Genomic DNA, 26,755 nt, shown 5'->3' on the forward strand with positions numbered 1-26,755 from the left:
TATGCCACAGGTCTGCCGCAAGTATGCCACAAGTATGCCGGAAGTATGCCACACTCAGCCACAGGTCATGAATATTCATGATTAAAAGTGTGCCACAGGTCTGCTGCAAGTATGTCAGAGTCAGAGTTCTGCCATAAGTATGCCAGAAGTCTGCCACAAATATGCTGCAGGTCAGCTGTAGTCATGGAAGTCATGAATATTCATGATTAAAAGTGTGCCGCAGGTTTGCAGCAAGTATGCCGCAAGTCAGCCACAGGCATGGAAGTCATAAATATTCATGATTAAAAGTATGCCGCAGGTCTGCCACAAATCAGCCACAACAACTAATTTGCAGCTAAAACCTGCGGCAGGTCTGACGCAGACCTGCCACAAGTCAGCAGCAGGAGTATATCGCAAGCGCAAAACTTTCCTATGGGCAATGACCGCCGGCAAACATTTTGCAATAAGGGCAAAAATAGTTTGAGAAGTGAGAAGTGAGAACCTTCTTTTTTCATTTCCAGTAATAGGGCCTTTTCAGATGGCAAAGAACACCACATAAGATGTTTCAGTGCCACCATGTGATACAAAAGTGTTGTGAAACTCTTGCCACCCCCCCCCCCCTTGAAAGTGAGGGGGCAGTTCTACCTCTTCTCCAATGCCGTCTTTAGCACTTTTGGTTAATTAAACAGACCGAAACCTAGCAGTTTGAAGTGGAAGATGATGAATTAGTGAATTAAATGATTATGAATTTAGAATAATTATAGAGGTGAAGGCAAGCAAAGTGGGTGATAAAACAATTATGTATCTCAAAGAGCTTGTAGGAAAGTGCATTTAGGGCTTCACAAGCTTCAACTGATAAGCATTGTTGAGGTTCAAAACAACATACGGATTTGAAACATGTGCCAGTACCTTGCGCCATGGGTAGTCATCCTCTCCATAGTTGTATCTAAGTTCAGCTCCTTGATTGATGTCAGTCAGTGCAAACAAACACAGATGGGGAACATTGTTGAATACAAGTTTCTTCATTCTGCAGTTGGGCTTGGTTTCTTCATCATTGATGTATCTTGCCAAGCAGCTCCCTTCACTTGATGCATCAATTCTGTTACATATGAGACAAAATATATGCTGCAATCTTTTTTTTTGCCCCAGTTTAGCCAAACCTGAAATTACATGTAGCTTAATAATACAAAAAATAGAAAATCTAAATTCCCCCTTTTTCCTAAAAGGGGTGAAAAAGGAAACACAAATTAATCTTGTTTAATCAGAAATGGGGTGGGTGGGTGAGGTTCCCCAAAAGTAATGGGAAAAAAAAAAATCAAAATTTCAAAACTCTGAAAATTAAAAATGGCCCATGATGTAAAACATTGGATCAAGCAAACTGTTAAATGAAAGGATCACATATCGCTTGCGTAATCAATACTGAAAATATCCATATATCCATTTGCTTTATCCTAGTCCAGCTCTCAAGCATGGCATAATTACTAGTCCTTGCCATATAACAGATGGATGTTTCCATAAATTCGTGACACACTCATTTTTTGTGTCTCCTTTGGGGAATTCCGTAAAATGGTTAACCCAGAGCTCAAATTTTCAAATGCGTCAAATATGTTCAAATATTATCTCAAACTAAAGTAGAGGACTTATATTTACATAAATATATGATTAAACAGACTTTTGTAATGAGATTTAATTGAAAACCCAGTGTCTGAAATGGTGTGAAATTTTCACAGATTTTTAGAAAAAGTTGGCAAAATGTATGTTAGTCATTTTCTGACCAGTACAAACATGAAATCTATTATAAACATGTTTTCATTTATGTCCAATGTAGAGGTTTTAAAATTAAGTACAACTTTGAGTACCAAACTCTCGTTTTGATACGACAGCTTGTACAAAGTGGGGTACTAATACCAATGTACGTCCGACACCGAAAACATCTATCTTTAAATTTTCTTAAAAAATCCAGAGCAAGTCTACCAGGTAATTAAATAAACTAGAATAAAATGTGAGTTTGTTAAAAGGAATGTACCAACCACCAAACCTTTACTCCACGTTTCCTTAAAATTGAGATATAATGGTGTCTGAGGTACAATGTACATCCAACACCGCGTACATCCGACACCATAGGGGCACTATATGTAGTAGGTCATGTGTCATAAGGTTGCCCACTAAAAAGGTGGTGCTGTTACACTTTTCTGTTGTTTGCTGATGTAATTACTAATTTATTTCTGAACAATTAAAGCTTTGCCAACAAGTTCGGTATCATTCTGAAGCTTAGTTAATTGGCTATCTACAAAGGTATCTACAAAGGAAGTTTCAAAGTCATATGTTGTTCTACGGTGGAGTTATAACATTTTTAATAAGAAACATCAAGGGTAGTGCCGGAAGCGGTGCCACGTGTACAAAGTCAATGGCAAAATTCAAACTTTTGTGCTATTTTTTTAAACCTTAATATCTTTGTAAATACATGAGGTATGAAGGCAAATATGGTTTTATATAAAAGCCGACATGTCCCTCTTTATTATTGATCAATCAGTGAACATTAGGTTTGTCTGATCTTGGTGCCCAAAATTTATGAAATACACCCTAAACTTGCATATTTAGGGTGTTGTCACTTAAACTTTTTGGCTCAAAATCTCTATTTTTCAATATACTAAGAAATTTCTCTCAGACATGTTTGCTATCAAACCAAAACCTTATATTCATTTAATATCAAAGAGATAGGTTTTAACAGATTTAGGGTGTTCTATAGCCAATTAATGCCATTTTCAAGGGTTGGAACAGCTGAAAGCTGCATTCTGTGTACAAGTCACTATAAATTTATGGCATTTTTTGAAAAATTGAATCATCTATTTTTCTGGGTTTACAGTAAAAAAAAAAAAAGAAGAAAAACCAAGACAATTATATATTGTTGAAAAGGTCTAAGTGTCTTCTAAACAATATGATATTTTGGGGGCCATGTGAGGATGTGCAAAGTTTTTATGATCGGGACAATAACACAACACAAAAAAAATCATATTTTTCAAAGTCAAGGTCATCCAACAATCTCCTCTTCCACCTAAATGGGTTTCTGAGTGCAGATTTGAATTCCTTATTAACATGACGAAAATTCAGTGTTTAAACTTCAAACCCCCTTTTGCTCTCCACCTCTACCAGACATCTGAGATAGCAGTAAACCTAGAATAAACAAAAGCGCTGGGCAATGTAATGGAGAAGCGACCTTGACAGGGAGAGAGATAAAGCATGATTGAGGGAGAGAGGAATGGTGAAAAAGAAACCTGCACTGGCCTCGACGGGTTAGTTTTCAGAGTTGAAATTTTTAATATTTTTGCCAATTCTGGGTCATTTCACTTCGTTCAAATTTTCATTTTGGTTTTCATCTACATCCTGAGTGACTTTTGGACATGAAATTATCTTAAAACAAGTAAAATATATATTTCCTACTTCTCCTTTCCTTTCAGGCAGAGCCCCAGTAAGAGTTTGTTTACTCTATTACGTAAGATAGTGAAGAGTGCAGCTGCAATCTAATACCATAATCTCTCTTCCGCAGCTGATAAGGCGCTGACCACATTTTAAATGAGGAGAACGAAATCGGGGTTCCAATTCCCCACCTGATTAGTCCAGCCTCTGTACCGTTTTCGTTTAGCGCACCCAATCAGCTGGTAAAATAACACACCCTCAACGTTGAAAGTAGACCTAGCCATTCCTCTAAATCTGGGTCCTGAATTCGTGTGGACGGAAATTTGGGGATTGCGCGATCAGTGGAGAGACCGCGATGTGTGTGGGGGATAAAAAAGAACGAACGGACTGAATCTGGACTACCACCTGATATACATAGGATCCTATGTAAAACTGGTGGGGTATTTTTTAAACGACATATTTTCGTAATGAATTTCCTTTCAGAAAATGTATACGTTTTATATGATAAGGTCTTACTTTTTGAGATATAAGGTTTTAACATACATGTACAACATAAAGTGTACAGTATGAACAGCAAAATTACCATGTACGTGTAACGCGATAGTGGGCGACCTCATGTCGAATGACCAATAATGACATGTAGCAGGGCATCACATGCACTAGCACTAATGACATGTATAGCAGGGCTCCACACTAGCACTGGTCCACTGGTCCGACGGTTCGGGACCAGCACAATTAGCTGCTGGACCAGTTCATTTTCAAATTTGGCTGTATTTATTTAAAAAGAATGGTTAAAGGTCCGACAAGCGATTATTGACTTGAAAAAAATGCTTAATGTGGAGCCCTGCATGTAGTAAAAAAAAGTATAATCAGGTTATTTGAAAAACTATGATAATCACAGATATATGTAGGATTCCTGTGAAATAGCGAAAAAAAATACACGGGAGCGACGGGGCGATTCGGCCCCGTAAGCCTTAAAATTGCAACCGTTAAGACCAACACGGGGGCAAAAAAAATGAGATCACATGAAAAATAGCCCATGGCCCCACTTTCTTCGAATCTGAAGCGGAGCGAAAGTTTGGCCAAATTGTTTCCTTGCTTCTTTTAAGCACTATTTCTGCAGTACTTTGCGATACGTTTTTTTTCGATACTTTTATTCCGCTAACGTTAAATTCTGCGGGTTATATGGCTATTTTGGAGATTTGTACATTAACACAACGCTCATTTTCGCTGTGCGAAACTTCCATTATTTCACCTACACGAACTGCAGGATCAGCGCTTCTTCAGCTTGCATGCATTATGCAGGCGTAAATTTGCGTCTCACATATTTGATGAATGCGTTCAATTGTGCACGCACAGACTGTATACTGTGCATGTTGTGATCCCCGAGTATTCGGAGCCGGTGTGGTTGTGATTGCAAACCACCTCTGAATTCAAAGTCGACATCGATCACAAATCACGATGGACAAGTTAGTGATACAGACTGGCATGGTTGATGGGCTAAATTTACGAAAATTACATCCAAAATATAACTCAGTGACAGGGTATGTGGACTGGAGTTTTTTGGTTGAATGTTGAATGACATGAATCTATTTAATGCAGTCTGTTGCTTTTATTGTGCATGGCGTTAAGTCACATAATGACCCCGGTACCCATACAGTGCCCGGGAATTACCATATTTGTCATTCAACTGCCGTATTTGGACATGGCGGGGCACCGTGCAGGTGCCGGGGTTATGTGACTTACATGTAGGCCTTCACAATAAGGGGGTAGAATTATTATTTATTAGACTCAGCATTGAAAACAATGTTATAAAAAATAGCCCTTGTGAGCCTCAAAATAGCCCCCGTGCACATGTTCACAAGGACGATTTTTTTCCTCCAATTATTCAAAATAGCCCTCATGAAAAAAAGTATTTTTGAGCCTGCTGTGAACATTTTTCCCTCATTTCAAATCACTGTAAAAATCCATTTCTCATGGTAAACTGAACGTTTGATAAGTCCGCCTATTACTATTTAATCCAATTCGACACTGTGGTACATACATTATCCATTTGCATCTCATATTTTTGATGATATTGTGTTATGATATCTCATATTATGATATAGATGTACACATCTGTACATGTAAATTCGGTAAATTCAAAGTTCTTTTCTATTCATATATTTTACACTGTGCATAAACACTACATGTATAGTGTGATTGGCCAATATGCAATCATGAGACAATTCCTTAGAACATTATTTTCCATAGGGGTAATTCCACGATTAGTTACGTTACACTTTATGGTGATTTTTCCACTAACATTGTTGCCATTGGAAAAAGTATGAATATTTTCATTCAATTTTCGTAGGGTAAATACATCTTGACTAGACCTACTCCACAATATATATTACCTGATTCATTGAGGAGCAATGAGACTTCAAATAAGAGGACATGGAAAAAATATGACATTTTGAAGAAAAAAATCTGCCGCCTAAACTACGGAATATATATTTATCAAAGTTTAATTTTATTTTAATTGCTGACATCTTACTAAGTTGTCAAACACATAACTCAGTGCAAACAGTTCTGTAAGTTTAGAGACAAATTAAAAAATGTTAGTTAGTTGTCACATTCCAGTTAGTTACGTAACAGTTTGTCCATATCAACTAAAATGGTAATTTTTATGAGACGATGCAATTTCATTTGAGAAAACTAAACATGGTTGTGTGTACGTAATAACTTGTCCTTAACATTACCCAATACCCAATATCATCACCATTTTCTATAAAATGCCACGTTAAGTAAAAGTACAGTATGTATGTAGTCCAACGCATTCCATTTTGTGTATAGTTCTGGATCTGCTTAAGGCAAAAACAAAAAAAATTGTTTGGTTGCCCAAGAATGGAATTTGTGAAAAATAGGGTCGATCGGTCGGAAAAAGTTTTTTTTTTTTTTTTTTTTTTAATTTTTGGAACATATTTCATGTGAAAATAGGACTTAGAAGGGAGTAAAAAACAAAGAACAACTGAAAATGACTTTTCATGTTACATTTCATATGTTTTGCTAGGATTTTGGTATGAAAATTACTTTTCAGGTTACATTTCATATGTTTTGCTATGATTTGGGTGTGATTTTTTCATTTCAGTGGAAAGTAAAAAAAAAAAAAAAAATCAAAAAAAAAAAAAGTTCAAGTCGGGCCATTTTCAGAGGGTCGGTTGGTGGAGGGCAACCAAACAATTTTTTTTTGGCATAATGGAGGGATATCAGAGCACATTAAAGGCTGGAAATTATAAACCTCATTGATCCTTGATGATTACTGGAGCAATAACACTTGAAAATGAAAAGATATTTGAGAAATAACAAGTTGAAAGTTTGGTTCCATATATGTCCCATAATTCATGGAATGGCCCTTAGGGATGGTTTTTCGTCCAAATATCATGAATGTCTACTATTGGCACATTTTTAACCCTTTCACTAGTTTTCTCGACTCTGTTCCCCGACTGTTCACTGGCATTGTCGCCTGGAGTCGACGGAGCAGACAACAGTGCGATCATACTCATTCCATGCGCAAGCCATTCAAACTCACGTCGATCATTCTATATTGTACACTAAGCGTTCTTTCTCGTCTGCATGTTTTTTGGGGCATGTTACATTAAGGTTTTTGGAGTAAATCAGGATTTTTTGTCAAGAATTTTTCATACAGCAGTCAATAAAAAGTCATTTAGGGGTCCACTTTTGAAGGTTCCTAAAGAAGGGGTGTGTATTGCCAAACCTTAAGTCCACGGTGATATAGTCTGTACATACAGGAGTCCACTGTTGCAGGTTTGTAAAGAAGAGGTGTGTATTGCCAAACCTAACGTCCACGGTGACATAGTCAGGAAATACAGGGGTCCACTAGCTAGGGTTGGGTGGTAAATACCGGTAGCGGTAAATACCGCCGGTATATACCGTCTGGTAAATAAGGGGGGCGTCTGGTAAATATGGGAACAAGTGAAACGCCACCTGGCAGTCTCGCCTGCATCGCGCGATTGGTAAATGGTAGCTATTTTTCTTTAACATATTATTCATTTCAGTAGTAGCACACATATATATAAAAAAAATAATGTCACCAAAGTTACATGATGAAGTAATTGACACAATGTGCTTAATTGTTAAATAGAAAATTTTCTCATTTGGAGGGCAAATCTTTGTTCATACATCCATTATATGAACTGTTAAATAAACTAGCACACAAATTTGAAATGAGAGCTACAGTTAGGTTTTCAAGCTAAAATTTCAGAAATTTGAAATCAGATGAGCTTTGACCTTGACATGTGACCTGAAAATTGCTCCACATTATTTGGGCTGCCAATAACCCTACTGTGCAAGTTTGATGAAAATTGGGCAAGGGTTTTGAAATTAGAGCCAAGGTTACGTTTTCAGGTTAAGATTTCGGAAAGTTAAAGCCCAATTCTGGCTCTGGTAAAGAAATCTACTTTTACTAGATATCTGTTGGGAACACTTTTATTGTGCTTATCACGTGTTATAGCACATCTTTAGAACAACAAAATTAAGAGCTGTGTAATTCAGACCTTTCTTAATTGCATTACCACATGTTTTCCTGGGTTAACAAACACAGAAAACAGCATGTGGGACTATACTACATGCAGTCAGGATTTTTGAGAATTTTTTCTGATCTTAATTTTATCATTACTCTGTCATTTCAGAATTTTTTTTGAAAATGATTTGGCATATATTATTTATTTATTTTTGTCATGATTCTGTGTAAGTTGAGTTCAATTCTGTGAAAAATTTATTTTTGGTTATTGCAAGTACCAGAATTCCTCTTTAACCTCAGATGACTTTTGACCTTGACAGGTGACCTGAAAATCGCTCCACATTATTTGGGTTGCCCAATAACCCTCCTGTGCAAGTTTGATGAAAATCAAAGAAGCAGTTTTGAAATTAGAGCCAAGGTTAAGTTTTCAGGTTACGATTTCGGAAAGTTGAAATCACATGACCTTTGACCTTGACATGTGACCTGAAAATCACTCAACATTATTTGGGCTGCCCAATAATCCTACTGTGCAAGTTTGATGAAAATCAAAGAAGCGGTTTTGAAATTAGTGCCAAGGTTAAGTTTTCAGGTTACGATTTCGGAGAGTTGAACTCAGATGACCTTTGACCTTGACATGTGACCTGAAAATTGCTCAACATTATTTGGGCTGCCCAATAACCCTACTGTGTAAGTTTGATGAAAATTGGACAAGCGGTTTTGAAATTAGAGCCAAGGTTAAGTTTTCAGGTTAAGATTTCAGAAAGTTGACCTCAGATGACCTTTGACCTTGACATGTGACCTGAAAATTGCTCCACATTATTTGGGCTGCCCAATAACCCTACTGTGCAAGTTTGATGAAAATTGGGCAAGCGGTTTAGAAATTAGAGCCAAAGTTAAGTTTTCAGGTTAAGATTTCGAAAAGTTGACCTCAGATGACCTTTGACCTCGACATATGACCTGAAAACTATTCCACATTATTTGGGCTGCCTAATAACCCTTCTGTGCAAGTTTGATCAAAATTGACCAAGGGGTTTTTGATTAAGAGCAAATTTTATTGTTGATGCCACCGCCGTTGGAAAAAACGGCGCCTATGTCTCGATCCTGCTACGCAGGCGAGACAAAAACTGTGAAATATGATTAAAAATGCTTATTTTTTATACAGTCAACTCTGCCTCAGTCGAACTTGCCTAAGTCGAAATATTTTATTGCACCAAATGATATAGAAACTGTGTTCTTTACTATTTCTAAGTTGAATTTTGCCTAAGTCGAACAAATTTTTGTGGTCCCAAGAGATTTGACTTAGACAGAGCTACCTGTATTTTGAATTGCTTTTTGCCTCAACAACTGATGCAAAAGACTGCTGTAGATAAAAAAAAAAATCAAAACAGCCTAATTGTCACCTACAAACAAAACCAAGGGATGTTAGTGGAGCTTTAAAAAATTCCAGAAAGTCATGCCTGCCAAAATTGGAAAACTCTCATGTGCACTTCCCGCACATCACGAGCGCTAAGTCCCTTGCGACCAGGGTCCAGGGCCCGCTTAAGGGCTCTGGAAGCTCTGGGGTTTTAGATGCTCTCTGGTGCAATCTGAGCATATCTGAGGGGTCTTTCCCCTTAAATATATTGTATATTTTGATGTAGAAAATTGCAAGTATAAAAAATTCTGAAGATAGAAATTAGACTGAACTGTCCTGAAATATTTGTCAAGTTTAAAATCTGCAGTTTTTGAAACTTGCTACAGTAGGTACATGTAGGTTGATATCAAAATTTGCCACATAAAAATAAACAAAAACAATTATACCTTTTTTCTCCCATATTGTACACTTTTAATTACAAGAAAATTTCACAGCACATGCAACATAAATACTTCACACTCCTAATGTATGCATTTACATCGCTTTGCTAAGCCTTTGTGGTGACATCCCTGTATGGCGTAAAATGTCTTGCTTACCTCCATTCCCATAGTTGATCTCGCATTGTAAAAATTTGCAACATGCAATGCCCTTTTTGTTTATTTTCCTCATGTACATGTTATCACTAAGAAACACTCCATGGCAATCTTTTTCCTCTGTCCATTTCCAGTTCCACTTGTTTTTTATTCCAGCGTAAACATTGTTTGTATTGCTCATCGCTGTTCTGTCTAATTCCATATTCAGGATATTTCCAAAAGGCAAAAAGATTTCCAATAAAAGATCTTCAATCAAATATTTTACACAATCCAGCATGCTTCCAAATACATTATATTCAAGGTTCTGTCTTATTCCATGCTATTTCGAAGATAAAAGTTTGCTTTCATGAAGATCAAACCCCCATCTTTCCGACGAAATTATCGCAGTACACGTATGCTAGCACCCAGCACCCAGTGATATTCCCACCGGCGCTGGCACGCTGAGATTATGGCAACAGGCGACCAACGCTATTGGAAGCATGCGTGTGGATTGTTGAATGGTTCACGTATCCGTTCTTTCGTTGCTGTTCCCTACGTAGGGACTTCTACTTTCTAGTTGTTTATCGAAGATTACCAGATTTTAACACCAAAAATGTGCGTTTTCCGTCTAATATCCTAGACCATTTGATGACTTTCGTGTGCTTGATTTTGTTCTTTTATTTTAATCTATTTCTTTTTAAAAATCATTCTGCTTTCCCGGAGAAAACGGAGAGAACAAGAGAAAAGAAAAAAATGGGATAATAAGGGAAAAAACAGAATTTTTTTTGTTATAGATAAAAAAATCTGGATTTCCGGAAATACCTGAAAATCTGACATTCCTCAAAACCCTAACCAATGTGTGCACTCACATTAAAACATGCACACTGGCATACTTCACACAAACTCGCCTATTGCTATACAATTTTTGCTGCACACAATCAGAAATACATTTTTTTTTGTGAGCTTATTGCAATATTAATTGGTTTACCATTGCATGTTCACTAATGAAATGCATGATTCGATTTCATTCTGCTTCAAATGAGCCTTCTGGGTCATCCAACGCATACTCAGGCCACAGTTGCACTGAGCACATTTCCTCTTTGAAGAGCAACAATTGCTCCTGTCACTCACTCCAGCAACTTTTACTCTGATGATAAAAATATTAAACTTCTATGACAATTGCTCCAGTGACAATTCCATAGAAGTTTTTCCCCATGTAAGAAGGAATTGTCGTTGGAGCATTTGTTGCCGGAGCATTTATCACCGGAGCAATTGTCGGGGGAGCAATGTCGCTGGAGCAACCATGGCAAGAGTAATTATCGCCGGAGCAAATGACCAAGACCAATTGAATATGATCAGAGAGAACAAAATTTATATTTCCCTGTATTTCCCGGTTTTTACCGGTATTTACTGGTAAAAAGCATTATTTGATCATGGTTTATGGTAATATTTTACAGAATAATCCACTTAAATTTGTTTTTTAAATTTATTTGCATAATATAGTTGTCTACTGCCGCAGACCCATTGAAAACATTGCTCGATGGGGAAGAAATATAAACAGTGGTTTAAATCAGACTTCTACATGGTATACCATATATTTTAAGTGTCAAAACAGATAAAGCCAAGATTATAAATGATAAATTTGAGAATAATTGTAAAGAAGGGAAAAGTTGTGAAAACATTTTTTTTTCTTCAGGAAAGTTGATTTATATACAGTGATTTATATTTTAAAATCAAAGTGATTTAAATCATGACTAAAATCGACATGATTTTATTCAAACAGCCCTGACGGTGAATACAGAAGTCCACTGTTGCAGGTTTGTAAATAAGAGGTGTGTACTGCCAGGTCTAACGTCCACGGTGACATATCTGTAAATACAGTGTGTAACTATACAAATTGATATATGATTCTAGGTTGTATATGTAAACTCAACTTTCATATGGTTGCGTAATTCATGCTAGCACTGCTCACAGTATGACAGGAATTAGCAATGTGTGAGAGGTAAATCCTTTGGAGCTTACAACATTGGTGATATGATAAATTCATGATTTACTGAGTGGGATTATTCCATGCACAGGAATTTCAATTGTAACTGGTAGACTCGTGTTCATGAGAGTCAGGATGATGGTACACGTTGTACCACTGACATTTGTGACTTTGAATACATTTCAGTACCTGAAGGTAGCCGACATGGACATTTTCAACAAACCGTAGAATGTTCGATTTACATTACTAGGTATTGAATAAATCATGAGATGTTCAACTAATCTTACAATGAAATGTGTGTATTCAAAGTCACAGATGTAGAGAATAACAGTTTGTAACATGGTTACAACATGTACCATCATCCTGACTTGACCACTGAGTCTAACAGGGGTTACAGTGCTACAATATGTTCACTCATGATGTTCCATACTTTGATCATGGCCATATCAAAGTAAGCTCCAGGATTAAGTGTCACATTGGAAGGCTAATTCCTGTAACAGTGAGCAGTGCTCACGAGCATGTTCGCAACTTTTGGTGTCATATGAAAGTTGAGTATGAGCTTTCCATACATAATCCTAGAATCTAGGCAGAGTGTATAGTACACACTGTAGAGGTCCACTGTTGCAGGTTTGGAATTAAGAGGTGTGTATTGCCAGGTCTAACGTCCACGGTGACATAGTCTGTAAATAGAGGTCCACTGTTGCATGTGTGTATGGCCAGGTCTAACGTCCAGGGTGACATGGTCTGTAAATAGAAGTCCACTGTTGCAGGTTTGGAAAAAAGATGTGTGTACTGCCAGGTCTAACGTCCACGGTGACATAGTCTGTAAATAGAGGTCCACTGTTGCATGTGTGTATTGCCAGGTCTAACGTCCAGGGTGACATGATCTGTAAATAGAGGTCCACTGTTGCGGGTTTGTAAAGAAGAGGTGTGCATTGCCAGGTCTAACGTCCACGGGGACATGGTCTGTAAATAGAAGTCCACTGTTGCAGGTTTGGAAAAAAGAGGTGTGTATTGCCAGGTCCAACGTCCACGGTGACATAGTCTGTAAATAGAGGTCCACTGTTGCATGTGTGTATTGCCAGGTCTTACGTCCAGGGTGACATGGTCTGTAAATAGAGGTCCACTGTTGCAGGTTTGTAAAGAAGAGGTGTGTATTGCCAGGTCTAACGTCCATGGTGACATGGTCTGTAAATAGAGGTCCACTGTTGCAGGTTTGGAAAGAAGAGTTGTGTATTGCCAGGTCTAACATCCACGGTGACATGGTCTGTAAATAGAGGTCCACTGTTGCAGGTTTGGAAAGAAGGTGTGTGTACTGCCAGGTCTAACGTCCACGGTGACATGGTCTGTAAATAGAGGTCCATTGTTGCAGGTTTGGAAAGAAGGTGTGTGTATTGCCAGGTCTAACATCCACGGTGACATGGTCTGTAAATAGAGGTCCACTGTTGCAGGTTTGAAAAGAAGAGGTGTGTATTGCCAGGTCTAACGTCCACGGTGACATGGTCTGTAAATAGAGGTCCACTGTTGCAGGTTTGTAAAGATGAGGTGTGTATTGCCAGGTCTAACGTCCACGGTGACATGGTCTGTAAATAGAGGTCCACTGTTGCAGGTTTGGAAAGAAGAGGTGTGTATTGCCAGGTCTAACGTCCACGGTGACATGGTCTGTAATAGAGATCCACTGTTGCAGGTTTGGAAAGAAGAGGTGTGTACTGCCAGGTCTAACGTTCACGGTGTCATAGTCTGTAAATAGAGGTCCACTGTTGCAATTTTGGAAAGAGGAGGTGTGTATTGCCAGGTATAACGTCCACGGTGACATAGTCTGTTTAATAGAAGTCCACTGTTGCAGGTTTGTAAAGAAGAGGTGTGTATTGCCAGGTCTAACGGTCACGGTGACATGGTCTGTAAATAGAGGTCCACTGTTGAAGGTTTGGAAAGAAGAGATGTGTACTGCCAGGTCTAACGTCCACGGTGACATAGTCTGTTGCCTCTTGACGTGGCCCACTACGGTTTTGAGTGTGCGAAGCACACCCTTTGGGGTGCGGAGCACCCCGGGTGCGAAGCACCTCAAGGGCCTTTTAACTAGTGATTCGCGCCATTTCTGTTGTCGGTTATGAATTATTCATCGTATAATGAATAAAACACATACTCATATATATTTATAAAGCACTCGATGTTGTCAAATGAAATTCTTCGTAGAGCCATTTGTTGATTAGTCTAAATATAATTCGCCTCCCTCATATATCTGTTCTTAGTTGCATACTTTTCTACTACCCGATCAATGAATTCAGTATAAAACGTCTGTTCTTGAAACAAACATTGGTTGATTAGCTGCGCTTGCACTCAGCTGTTTCGGAGCCTAGGCAGCGTGACGAAGATAATCTGTGCACAGCGGTAATGCATGAAATATGACACTTTTTCCGAATCCTGTGGGCAGATTCACAAAAACATCACAACCTTACAAGGCATATTTGAATGCTTTTACTCGCTTTTACTTGTGGATTCTTAAATCTTTCGATTTTCAAGAAAGTTGAGGTATACTTGATACCTTCTGAGACTGAGACGGCGGACGCCATTTTCGGATTTGTGAATCGTGCATATCATTAACGAAGGACTTATGAATATTAAAATTGATGTCATGTGATCGGGTTATAACGCTCTCATTGGCTTGAATATCACCGAAAAAAAATTTCTGTGAAAATAGGGTTTACCTAGTAACTTATTACTTGAAAAAAAAATGACAGCAGAAATGGCGCGAATCATTAGTTAAGAGGCCCCTTCAGAGCCTGCGGCTGCTCCGGGGGTGCTCCGCACCCCGAAGGGTGTGCTTCGCACACCCAAATCCGAAGTGGGCCACGTCAAGAGGCTACAGTATAGTCTGTAAATAGAGGTCCACTGTTGCAGGTTTGGAAAGAAGAGGTGTACATTGCCAGGCCTAATGGCTAACGTCCATGGTGACATGGTGACGGTCTGTAAATGGGCAGGTCCAAGATAATGTCCTCTCAAACACCAAATTTTTATTTTGAAAGGAAAGGAATGTGATACACATCATCAAATAGCATGAGTTGAAGTTTCTGAATCAAAAAAAAATTGTAAATATGCAAATTTATTCGGGCCCAAATTGCATGAAATGAAATTCAGGCATTACGTATGGGACAATTTAAAAAAATCATATAAAATAAGTGAATGAAAGTTAGAAACTGACACTCACATAACAGATTCCTTTTATCCCCCAATTAATTTGGCAAATAAAAAAATCATGACCATGTCTATTTTTCAATGAGGCTGCGTCCTCTCCCGATTTGTCCCATACATAACATTATGATGTCAAGTTTTTTAGTTTTCTCAAAAAGTTCATTATCTATTCTAACCAAACTTAGAAAAGTTCTAATTTATCACAAATGTGACAAGAATGCATCATTATAATTTTCATAAATCGTTCCACTTTGATTTGAGAGGTACTCCAAAAAAGTGTTACGTATGGGAAATTTGTGTACAAAGTCGATGGCCATATAGCTAAGAATACAAAATTTAAACCTTGTTATTGGGAAATTTTACAGCTGCACTTCAATCTGATCATAATCTACTGTCTTAAAAATACCTTTGGATGATAATATCATTATATTATTAGTTATTTAACATACGGTTATTTACAAAAAAATATATTTTTTACAAATGTTATGATTCTTCCGAAATTACGAATTATAGTGTGCTATAATACTTGCAATTAATTTTTATTTGATCTCTTTTTGTGGTAATTTTTTTTTACAAGATATTTATAGAAAAATAGAAATAAACAAACAAAATTGAATTTGAAAAATAATATTCCAAAAATATCACATATCAACAGTAATTTCTGGGCAATGTGTGTACAAAGTCAATGGCAGAAAAAAAAAAATATACAGCAGCAGATGAAAAAAGGTGGGATTTCATTTTCTTTCTGCCTGGATAAGCTCTGTATGTTAATTATCACCAAATGGTACCAAAAACCTGATATAAGTGTGAAGGCAACCTTACATTTTCACAGAAAATTGATTTTTTTTTTTTTCCAGATTTTCCTATTGAAAATGCATGCGTCCAAAAGTGTCCCATACGAAACATCCCATACGTAACATAACTTTTGTGAGATTAATCAATCACTATGAAGAAACTATTCAATGGAATTGGCTGAAACTTCAGATTTAAAATATTGAGTACATGTAGTTTACCTTTATGCACAGTAAGTTTCAGAATGATAACTAAAATACTTTCACAGAGATTTAAGCTCAAACTTTTATTTTAAAAAATCTCATTTTCTCTGCGTCCCATACGTAACACACCTAAATTTCCACCTAACTCACTAACCAAAAGACCGAGAGTCGCGAAACTTTGCACAAATGTTCTCCCCATAGGTACAATGATAGACATGATTGTCTCTTAAATCACAATTTGTTCTCATTGTCTTTTTATAGTCCGAAATCTCTGAAATGTTACATACCTAATGTGCGGATTAGCTTGGACCTGCCCAAATACAGAGGTCCATTGTTGCAGGTTTGTATTAAAGGGATCCGGTAACTTTGTCTCAGATTCTGAAACAAAATCCGGGATTAGCTCATGCTGCTATGATAATTATAAACCTTTATGTCAGTCAGGAACTCCATGACTTTTACAAGCCGATCGCCTGTCTGATTATCAAGATATTTATGATTGAAATTACAAATTTTCAAAACCGTTCGCCGGACGGTTTTCATAACACTACAGTCTATTGGGGGAAACGAGTATGGTAAAACCGGTCACTCACAGATTTTTACTTTTTTGAGGCACTTCTTGATCATTTTGAAGCGCGATTTTTTTAGGGCTTCAATATTACACCATATCACAGACACTGATAACACGTAGGGCCGTGTATCTCAGATTTATCATTGTTAAACGATCCCTTTAAAGGGGAAGTCTAGACGATTTCCAATAAAATCTATTTTATGGCTTGAAAATTAAGGAGCATTTTGATACCACTTTCATCCACGGGCGTTACTTTTGTGATTTTTAAGCTCCAATTTTGTGATGGTAATTATTTCTAAAATAGTTCTCGCATTGCCGAAGTGCGATGGCCGTGTGACGTCATTGTGGCACTATAACTGCGCATGTGCGAACTTTCTCCATTGACTGGATGCAAGATATCGATGTGTCAAGTGTATAGCTGCACAAATTTTATCAGTTCTTGGGGAAAATGACCACTTTTCCAATTCTGAAGCCCTTGACACATAGGGCGATATATGCTCAATAGATTCTAGATATTTGAGCTGACAATTTTGATGTAAAAATGTAGAAATATTGGTGTTTGAACCTCAAGCCGTGGGATTTCTGACTGCTTGCTCAACAAAAGTGCGACACTGACGTCATGCGGACAGTGTAGCGAAATGCATTTCGGGTAAAACTGGCTCGTGCGAGCACTTTTGCTTATATCGCTTTTCCAGTGATTACTCGGTTATTCATGGGTCTACAGAGTCAAGTAAGACATTTTCTGAAAGCTTGATTTTTGCTCTATTTCAATTTTAAATTAAATTATCGCATAGACTTCCCCTTTAAAGAAGAGGTGTGTATTGCCAGCCCTAATGTCCACGGCGAAATAGCATATAAATACAGGAGTCCTCTGTTGTAGGTTCGTAAAGAAGGGGTGTGTATTGCATCATCGGAATCGTCATCACCATCATCATCACCACCATCACCATAATCATCGTAAACGTCGACCACCATCACCATCATCATCAAAATCGTCATCACCATCACCAAGAAACCCTTGTCAGTAAACATAGCAGTGGCTTTCTGCTAAAAAGTGTCCTTGGAATTATGTCCACTTACGCGAATTGTCCACGTAGGAATGAAATAATACATGTAAGTCAATGTTTTTTGATGGTTCGTTAAGTTGAGGATGCTGATTCCAAATCTAAATGATGCCACTCAAAAAACCAACATTTTTTGCAAATTGACAAAATCCTAGATAGCCGCCAAAATATGCAAATTAGCCATACAAATCACAAAATTACACACACACTGATCATAAAATGCCTGTAATTGTGATGGATGAATGAAACTGTCTGAAAACATGATTTTTTTAGCTAAACCTTGAATTTCTTATACGATAGAATGCTGCATTTTGAAATTCAAAATGCCAACATAAGCCCCTAACTAATATACTAATTTACTATATAATATGAAAGAACTAGCACTGTCTGACCACAAAGTGCATGTAATTATGATGTACACGTGTGAGTGAATTAGTGTCTGAAAACAAGATTTTTTTTTAAAGATTGTATCATTAATGTCATTTGCAGTAATTTTTTTAAATTCAGAATGGCTGCAATAGACCCCCCCCCCCCAAAAAAAAAAAAAACTATGTACAATATAAATGTAGAAAAAAATATTTTCACAAGAGAGCACAATGGGACCATAAAATGCATGTACATTGTACATGTCAACAATGCTGTAAATTACATGTGCAGATGTTCCTTAAAGTTTATGTGCATAATGTGCACCACACAAAGATGACATTCAAATTTATCAGACCTTTGAATAATGAAGGGACCAAAATATCTCCTGTTACAGCATTTTAGCTTTTTTGAAAACTATTTATAAGTTGATAACAAAATCCCTGAAAAAAATAAATGATGTAAAATTTCAGAATATTAGCAAGCACTTTCAAGAAATTTTAGAGTTCGCTAGTTGACCAGAGGGAGAGCCTTGGGACCAAAGAATAGAATTGAACTTCGGTTTGCCTACCTGTACTTTACACCACAGTGTTTAAAGTGAAAAACATACGAGTCTTCACTGGTCATCTCCTCATCATCAGAAACTAAAGACCGCTCGCCTCTATATTCAAGGAGAAAGCTCCCCTTCTCGAAAGTCATTGATGTAAAAAGACCATATCCTGGAAAATACAAATGTTTGTGATTTTGAAGGTTAAAGGAAAAATCAGAAATCATAATTGTACCGCAACTCAAAAAGTATTTTATCAATTTTTTTGTCTTTCAACAAAATGACGTACAAATTTACTAAAGGTACGTGAGGGGTCACTGTTGCCAAACAGCTGGTGTTTTGCTACAAAATCATGCAGTAACATTAGATGCTAGAAAAAGTATTACTCTTTTGCCAGCACGTGCCTTGTACCATTAACCAGTTTTTTTTTTCTTTTTCTGATCATTAAAACACATTTTTTGTTGTGTCTTCACTTTAGCCAAAATGAAACACTGACCAAACCAAAAGACACGAACCAATTAGAGCTTATCATTTCCATCCAGTCAAACTTAACCAAATCCAATGCTGATGGAATCCATTCACAGTTCTGCACTGTTATCAGGTGATTATTACCAAAGATGAGAATCCTACTTTGTGTATACTGATCCATGGTCCCCGCAAGAAAGGAAAGCTGTGACTGTGAGAGACAATTCTGGTTCTCGGCCAAAAGAATCAGATGGCAGATCTTTTGGTCTGGAAACTGTCCTGAGGAGCCCGATGGGAAAGGTACATTGAATAAAACTTTTCCAAGTTTATTCAAAGTCAATGATATAGGCAGCAATTATCAGAAAATTTAGTGATCCACACCCATAATAAAGACAAATAGCCCTCACCCACTAAAAGATACAAATTCCCCAAAATGTCCTGATCCACTGTCTCCCTTTTGAAACACAGACTTTACTAGAAGCAGATAGAACTGTAACTGTATCTGTAACATACGTAATAATACTACACACACTTGTAAAAATTATTCCATATTTCATTCTAAATTTACAGTTCTTGGCAGCACTTATTTAAACTCAAAGAAAGGTTATTCTTACCGATCACATCATTTATATATTGTTTTTGAAATCCACTCTTGTCCTTCCCCAGGCTACAGAAATGCTCTGCTTCGGCTGCCGGAGAAAATCTTTTTCTCCTGGAAGACATACTGTTCAAAACAAAACAGATGTGATGTAACAGTTATTTAATGTGACATTTAATGCGACGCTTACTCATTGATATCCAATGAATACAGAATAGACTAACTTGATCCAAATTAATTTGGAAGTCAAAATCTGCAAACTGATAATAGGCCTACATACTGTTCATCTTTCAATAATACATGTAGACTTACATGTAGAGCAAAAGGAGACCTTGGCCATGTATCCTATTCAAATGCTCCCAGAGTCCCTTTTTAACTGGACACCTTGACCTAGCCCGAGGTCCTAACTTTAGTTGTTACAGTTATTGTTAATTACTTTTACTATTATCTAAGGCTAGGCATTTGTGGAGTGCCTTTGGTAGATCTAGAGGTCAAGTCATGATAGTGTGGCATCGAGTTATGAGATCACTACATCCATGATGTCCTTTGACCTAGTTAATATTTTTGTTGAGCAATTTAGCAATTTTAGTCTAGCCTCTAGGATCTTGCCGTTTGAAGTTATATCTATGACGTCATATGTAAACAACAGTCCAATGAACAGCGTGAAATGAGCATTTCATCATCGCAATGATTTTTATCTGCCATATCTACAGAGAGGAGTTGGCGCTCTATTATCATTATTATCAAAATTATTATATTATAGCCTCATGGTATAGAAATCGTTTAGGATATAGAGCTATGATGCTATCGGTATCGGATGCACAATTTGCAACTGTCAGCAGGCAGCGGAGATGTGGCAAGCTAGCCAGAGATTCCCCAGTTGTGCCAGGCATCTTGATCGTACTGGCACCCCTCCCCTGTGGTCGGCCGGCCGGCTAGCTGTGTTTGTGTGCTGGCCGATATTTTCACGCGGACATGAATTGTAATCAAAATGGCAGCCCCCCAAGGAAAAATTGTGAGAGGAAAATGCTGCACTTCTGTTTAATGTATTTAAAGATGAGGAACTAGATATTTTCATTGGGGATGTTAACAGCGAGAACACAAAAAATTAGGTAAACTTTGGACTGAATATCTTTAAACTGGTGATTGAAACAGCATCAGTCTTTGCATAGTACATTTTAAAAAAAGATGGAAAAAGAATTGTATTTGTGGTGGAAGGGGAGAGCGGAGGGGGATAAGATATAAATCAACTTTATCATGGAGTAGTAGAGTAAAGTGGAAATTATGGATTCCGCGTTGGCAGGATATAGCACTATTTACTGAGGGGCATTTAGTAGGATGTTTACTATTAGAAGTGGGCTACAGGGGAATAAGTATTTTTCAGAAACAGATGGGACATATCTCAGCTTGTTGATGCAGCTTGATCTCCTGATCGATATGACACCAAATTGGAAGAATATCCAGACAGTGCCGCCCAAAAATCAAATTTAAGGAGGCGTGGCCAAAAATGCTGAGTCCTCATTTTTCAAAAATGTGAACAAAAATTGTATCTTCTATTCTCTTTTTTGAAGGGCAATTGGCATTTTAATGGCTTATTATGTTTTCAATTGTGACAAATCCAATTACACTGTCTAAATACCTTTAATAATAAACCCCTAATATATTGTCCTAAAAACAAGATTTGAGTTGAAACACAGTAGAGCCAGAGGAGAGGCATTATGCCCCCCCCCCCACGTTGTTTTGCATAAGTCCGACACACATAATTTTTTCAACAATGTATCTATGGACTGCTTCGTTTGATGTCTATGGCAATTTATGAGACCAAAATCAACATGCCCCCTCCAATTATATTTAAGACTTAACCCTTCAAAAAATGTTGTCGACCTGAAAACTAAATGCGAATTCAATTAAGAGGTAATAGAAATTGAATTTGAGGAGAATTTTCATAAATAGATGTATTTAGTTTATTTTAGCTTTCAGTGGCTGAGCTCAGTTCATTTTAGGATAATTATGGCTGAAAAGTGTTCAGCAGCAAAATTTCCCCCTAAAACACACAAAACATTTTAATTTGCATTGACTTTGTTGATGATGTCATTGCTCCATATTTTCCAATAGAGTCTGTTGAAAAAATTATACATTTTATCAAAATCTGTGTACGACCAGGATTAGGATACAAGTATGTTTTGCCCACCACTGTAATTTTAAACTATTCAAGCATGAATGGTCTCACACAATACTTTATTTAGGCATAAAAGTGCAACTTTAACTTAACCATTTGTGTGTACAGAGTCAATGGGAAATTGTGAGGCAGTGATATCGGGTACTCCCGACGAGTCCGACAGCCCACGAGTCCGACAACCCACGAGGCCGACATTTTTAATAATTGGTGAACGAGATAGACATTAAATAAAAACGGACTTGAGTCCGACAGCTCATTTATCCGACAAAATTATAAAAATGCCTATGAGCACGACCAAACATAAATTTTACAAACGAGACCGACTCTAGGTAAAATTGGTCTATTAGTCCGACAGTTTGCTTTTTAGCCGATTAGATCGACAGTAGTTCAAATTGTATTTTAGTCCGATAATTTATAAATTTTGCGCATTACTCCGACAATTGAATAGTGCCATCTATTGTTGGCGGACTAGATTCCTATTTTCTGAACTGTCTGACTAGCAATATATTTTACCAATTTGTCGGTCTATTGCACTATAATACGTTAGTCGGTCTCGTAGGCCCTTTTTGCGTAGTGTCGGTCTCAAAGTAAATAATTTGTCAGTGTCGATCTAGCGAGCCTAAAAGTCAAAATGTCTAGCTAGAACCTCTTTTTGAAAAATGTCGATGTAGTAGGCTTATATTCATTTCTGTCGGATTCGTGAGCTGTCGGACTCGTAGGCTGTCGGACTCATGGGATGCTCCCATGATATCAACTTGCTTCATGCACGTTTAGCCACTTGACTTATGAAACTATTCAAGAACTGTTATAACTTATGTAAGGTAACTTTGAATTGGTATGAATTCCTTATATTTTGTCCGAATTGAAAGAATTCAGTCAAGCATAATCTTATTTTTGTTGGCATTATTCAAGCTGAAATCAATCAATGGTAAAACTGTCAAAGTCAAAAGTTATGCAAAGCCATTTCTGACTTTCATTCATTTGCGTAGTCATCCATGAGGAAAAGAAGGACATCTTGGTGTCATGAGACAATTATCTAATTAATGATGCCTTGGAATTTTCCCTAAAATTATCCACATCCAAGAAATCATTCAAGATAAATCTTGGTTACCTTTTTCTGACACGCACTACATGACTGTATTTAAAAGCAACTTGTATTTTTTCTGTACCAAGACATTCAATTTAACACAGGTCTCATCATATTCAGAATTATACTTGCTTGCCTGTGTGTTTTGCTCTTAATACTCATACATTCAATTAAAAGTTCAAAGCACACATGTACACTTAAGTATTTCATTTTTGGGACAGCAAACCTTGAATTTGTTTATTTTTGGAACATCGATCCTTATTTCATTTTCAGAACATTGAACCTTTATTTTTGGAACAACGAACCTTCAAAACACTGAACTTTTGGTACAATGAGCTTTAACCAGGAGTTAACTCAATTTTTTATTTGGAACTCTAACAAAAACATAAAATGTGCATTCAAAAAGTGTTGTAAAAATATCAGGAATTGCCTATTGCAAATTGGGTTAAAATGAAACATTTAATAGCCTCTGTGAATAGTCTGTATACCAGAAAGCACTAGAATTGCAAATCCTATTTCTGTGGAAAAGAGTCTAATTCATAATGGCTTCAACTTCAAGGCATTGGTTAACAATGTATTCAGTAAAAACAAAAATGAGCTGCATGATGTATGCTACGTGAAGTACCAGGAAATTACATATCCTCAAAAAATGTTGGAAATATTATCATTTAGTGCTAAAAAAAATGAAAAACCTGAACTTATCACCCAAAGACTACTGTGCAGGAATTAAATATTGTCTTCACTCTTAGCGAAGTGTTCTGTATTAAAGTGTAACAGCTAGTGTAAGGATCTTATACTAGACAAATTTTGTCTTATCTTGGCAATTGGTATTCTGAAGAAAGTTCAAAAGTCACAGATTCAAGTCACAAATTTATGGTCTCTTACTTAGAAATTAGTTTCATTCTATAGCTAGTTTACTGTACCTTTAGGCTTCACAATTGCAATAAAATCTCCACAACAACTGCCACGAGTTCCTCGTACGAAATGCTACTGTCCTTGTAAAGATCTATAAAGTATAAAAGAATCTGCACTTTCTCCTCTGTAGCCAGATTTAAGTCATCTGCTGCCATTTGTACAGTCTATACGAGAAAAAAATTGCATATATACCATTGTCATATTTTTAAAATAAATGAATACCGCCACACGCGTGTGGCTTTAATTAAAAACACACGTGTATGGCGGTATCCAACCCACGTAGGGCTAGATACAGCCAATTAAACGCTGCTCTTACCTCTATCGATTTTGTACTTGGGCATGAGAAATGCATAATTTTCATGTGTTCGCTGCGCCGGTAGCACTTACTATACATAATTCTATGGTACTGTACTATACTACTAGCCGGGGCGCGGTATACGCACGCCTGCACAATGCCAGTAGTAGTGCCTCTGTGGTGTATTACTACTGGCAGTGTGCGCGCGTACGTATACCACCTTCCGGCACCACCGGTACCACATGAAAACACTTCATTCATTTATGCACAAAGTCCAATTTGATACAGTTAAGAGCAGTGTGTGGCTGTATCGAGCCCTACGTGGGTTGGATATTGCCACACGCTTGTGTCTTTAATTACAGCCACACATGTGTGGCGGTATGCACTGCCATGAAGTTAAAATTCATGCTTGGTCGCATGTCACAAGTTCATCCAAATTCGATTTCAGGGTGAAAAATGCCAAAAAAATGATTTTTTTTTTTTAAATATGTTGTCCCAATTATTATTCCCCAACAAATGACACCATATTTGATGCAAACTTTTTAATTTAGCTGTTAATTGCCAATTAATCACTAATTATTACACTATGGGGATCAACACTTCATATGCCTTATTCTCGAAACGGACCTGAATCAGAGATGCCACAAATGGAAGATAAAATTTCCTGAAATAGCCAGAATTTTTTTTTGAAAGTGACCTTTTACCTATACTTTTGTACACAAGCATCTCACACAAATTTCCTGAAATCAGGAAATTTCCTGAAAAGTGGCATAACTGCTGAATCAAGAAAGTGGCTCTAATTTCTTTTTTATAAAGAAACCTGTTTAAATTTTCAGGATATGTTCTTCAAATATTAGTGAATAAAATAAATTACATAAGTAATTGACATTGATGAGGTTAAAAATGAATTGTTGTGACATAGTGTATCAAAGTGACTTGTATGGGATCAATCACAAGTTCAGGCTTCAAAGAATATGCCTTGACACTGTTTTCTTGCTTAGGCCCCCCCCAAAAAAAAATTGTTGTATTGGCGTAACAGGCCCCTGAAAAATAGGGTCGGTCGGTCGGGATTTATTTATTTATTTGTTTATTTATTTATTTTTGTGTGCGTTCGTAACCTGCACACACACCACTATTCATGCAGGCGCTATTACATACAACCATACGTTTACATGGATACATTCAAACACATGCAGAACCTAGTGAAAGTTTATTTTGTGGAAAAATTGAACATTCAAAAGCGCAATATGCGCAGCCGAAACACTTTCCGGGTTTTTTTCGATAGCGATCGCTATCAGTATCACTATCGAAAAAAAGATATCGATAGCAAAAAAAAAAAAAAAAAGGTAGGGTCGGCTCCTTTTTTTAGGGTCGGGCGAGTTACGCCAAGGCACATGATGCAACAATCTTAGGCATATTGTCCATGTGATGTTATTAAGAAAATAAAATAGAAGATAATTAGACCCTACCATGTATTCTTGGTGGCGATAGGTGCGTACCTTTAAAAGACAATCAAACACTACAACAGCGCTCGAGAGGTCTTTGACTAGGCTAGATCTAAGTCTTTAGGATTTGTTCTAAAGAAATTTTCTTCATGATTTTTTTCTTCTTCTCTTTTATTTTTAAGTAATCTCAAGAATTTTCTGCATCTAGTGTTACCAAGCACTGTGATTAAAATTATATTTTATAACATTTTATATTCAACAAGAAAAAAGGTGTGTACCCTGGCCTTGGAGTACTCCAGCCAGCATACAAAGTCTAACTTATGACTTATGTAGGCCTACCGCGGCCGCATCCGCCCCTGACAGACAGTCTCAAGTTCTTGCAGTTGCAATACATTAAACGGATTGTGCGACTTACATCGAATTTGTAATGAAGCTGAATTCTCTCAGCTCCAAAACGCACACAAGTTAAGCCCAAAATGTTGGGCTAGATGAATATCCTGTATTTGAAAAGAAAAATGATTAGAAACGTACCTGAAATTGAAGATTTATCACACCTCTTGCGAACTTGCGCGCCGTACTTGGTGCGGCTACATTGTCACGATCACGTTGGTATTTTGGTTGCGCGTGCACGGTTTACGAGTTTTGGCGCTCGATATCGATCTAGATCTCTACACGTCACTCACTGCCGAAAGGGGGCGTTATTCATTTATGCGCGACGATTCCTGGAGAATTTTGTCACACGAACTGTGTATTCGTACACTCCTGATACTATTTATTACCTCTAACGTGGACTTCGTCAAATTTTCCAGATATTAAGAGAGCGCCCTCATTGGGCCACGTAAATGACGAAAATAATAGGCGTTCTAATCGTGGACGTCCACGATTCCTGTGTGTCCACGGTTTGAAGGTGTGTATTCTGGTGAAAGTCCACGATCGAAGGCATTTACACACACCCACACACACACACAGTCACACACACACTATCCAGTCAGACAAATCTAGGCAGGTGACAATGTATACAGTGATTATTTACATGGCTGTTTATATGTACTGCCTCCTGATTGGTCAACAGGTTCCAAGCTGGAACAAATGAACCAATCATAGCAACGATTGGTAAATGTGGATTTAGCAGCTTTTGCATGCAAGCTCTTCATATTTATTTATTATTTTTTTATAATAATCATTATTTTTGGGAAGAACTTGGAAACAAT

The 26,755-nt window shown here is 37.3% G+C and overlaps 1 protein-coding gene across 2 annotated transcripts in view; it reads right to left on the reverse strand.

The window, feature by feature from the left end:
* The window catches only part of LOC115923618, a 40,255-nt gene extending 13,755 nt beyond the window's left edge, over positions 1 to 26,500 (reverse strand). Inside the window, exons 1-5 of one of the 2 annotated variants that reach the window (XM_030984688.1) lie at positions 26,076 to 26,500; positions 23,813 to 23,968; positions 19,640 to 19,749; positions 18,585 to 18,732; positions 889 to 1,078 (exon numbers count right to left, since the gene is read on the reverse strand). In XM_030984688.1, the coding sequence (XP_030840548.1) occupies positions 889 to 1,078; positions 18,585 to 18,732; positions 19,640 to 19,748 (447 nt within the window). In that variant the 5' untranslated portion in view covers position 19,749; positions 23,813 to 23,968; positions 26,076 to 26,500. The remainder of the gene's footprint in view (positions 1 to 888; positions 1,079 to 18,584; positions 18,733 to 19,639; positions 19,750 to 23,812; positions 23,969 to 26,075) is intronic. The other variant, XM_030984687.1, reaches the window with a different exon arrangement.
* Positions 26,501 to 26,755: the final 255 nt, after the last annotated feature.

This window comes from Strongylocentrotus purpuratus, unplaced genomic scaffold, assembly GCF_000002235.5.
Source record: "Strongylocentrotus purpuratus isolate Spur 01 unplaced genomic scaffold, Spur_5.0 spur5_scaffold_14, whole genome shotgun sequence".
Taxonomy (NCBI): Eukaryota; Metazoa; Echinodermata; class Echinoidea; order Camarodonta; family Strongylocentrotidae; genus Strongylocentrotus; species Strongylocentrotus purpuratus.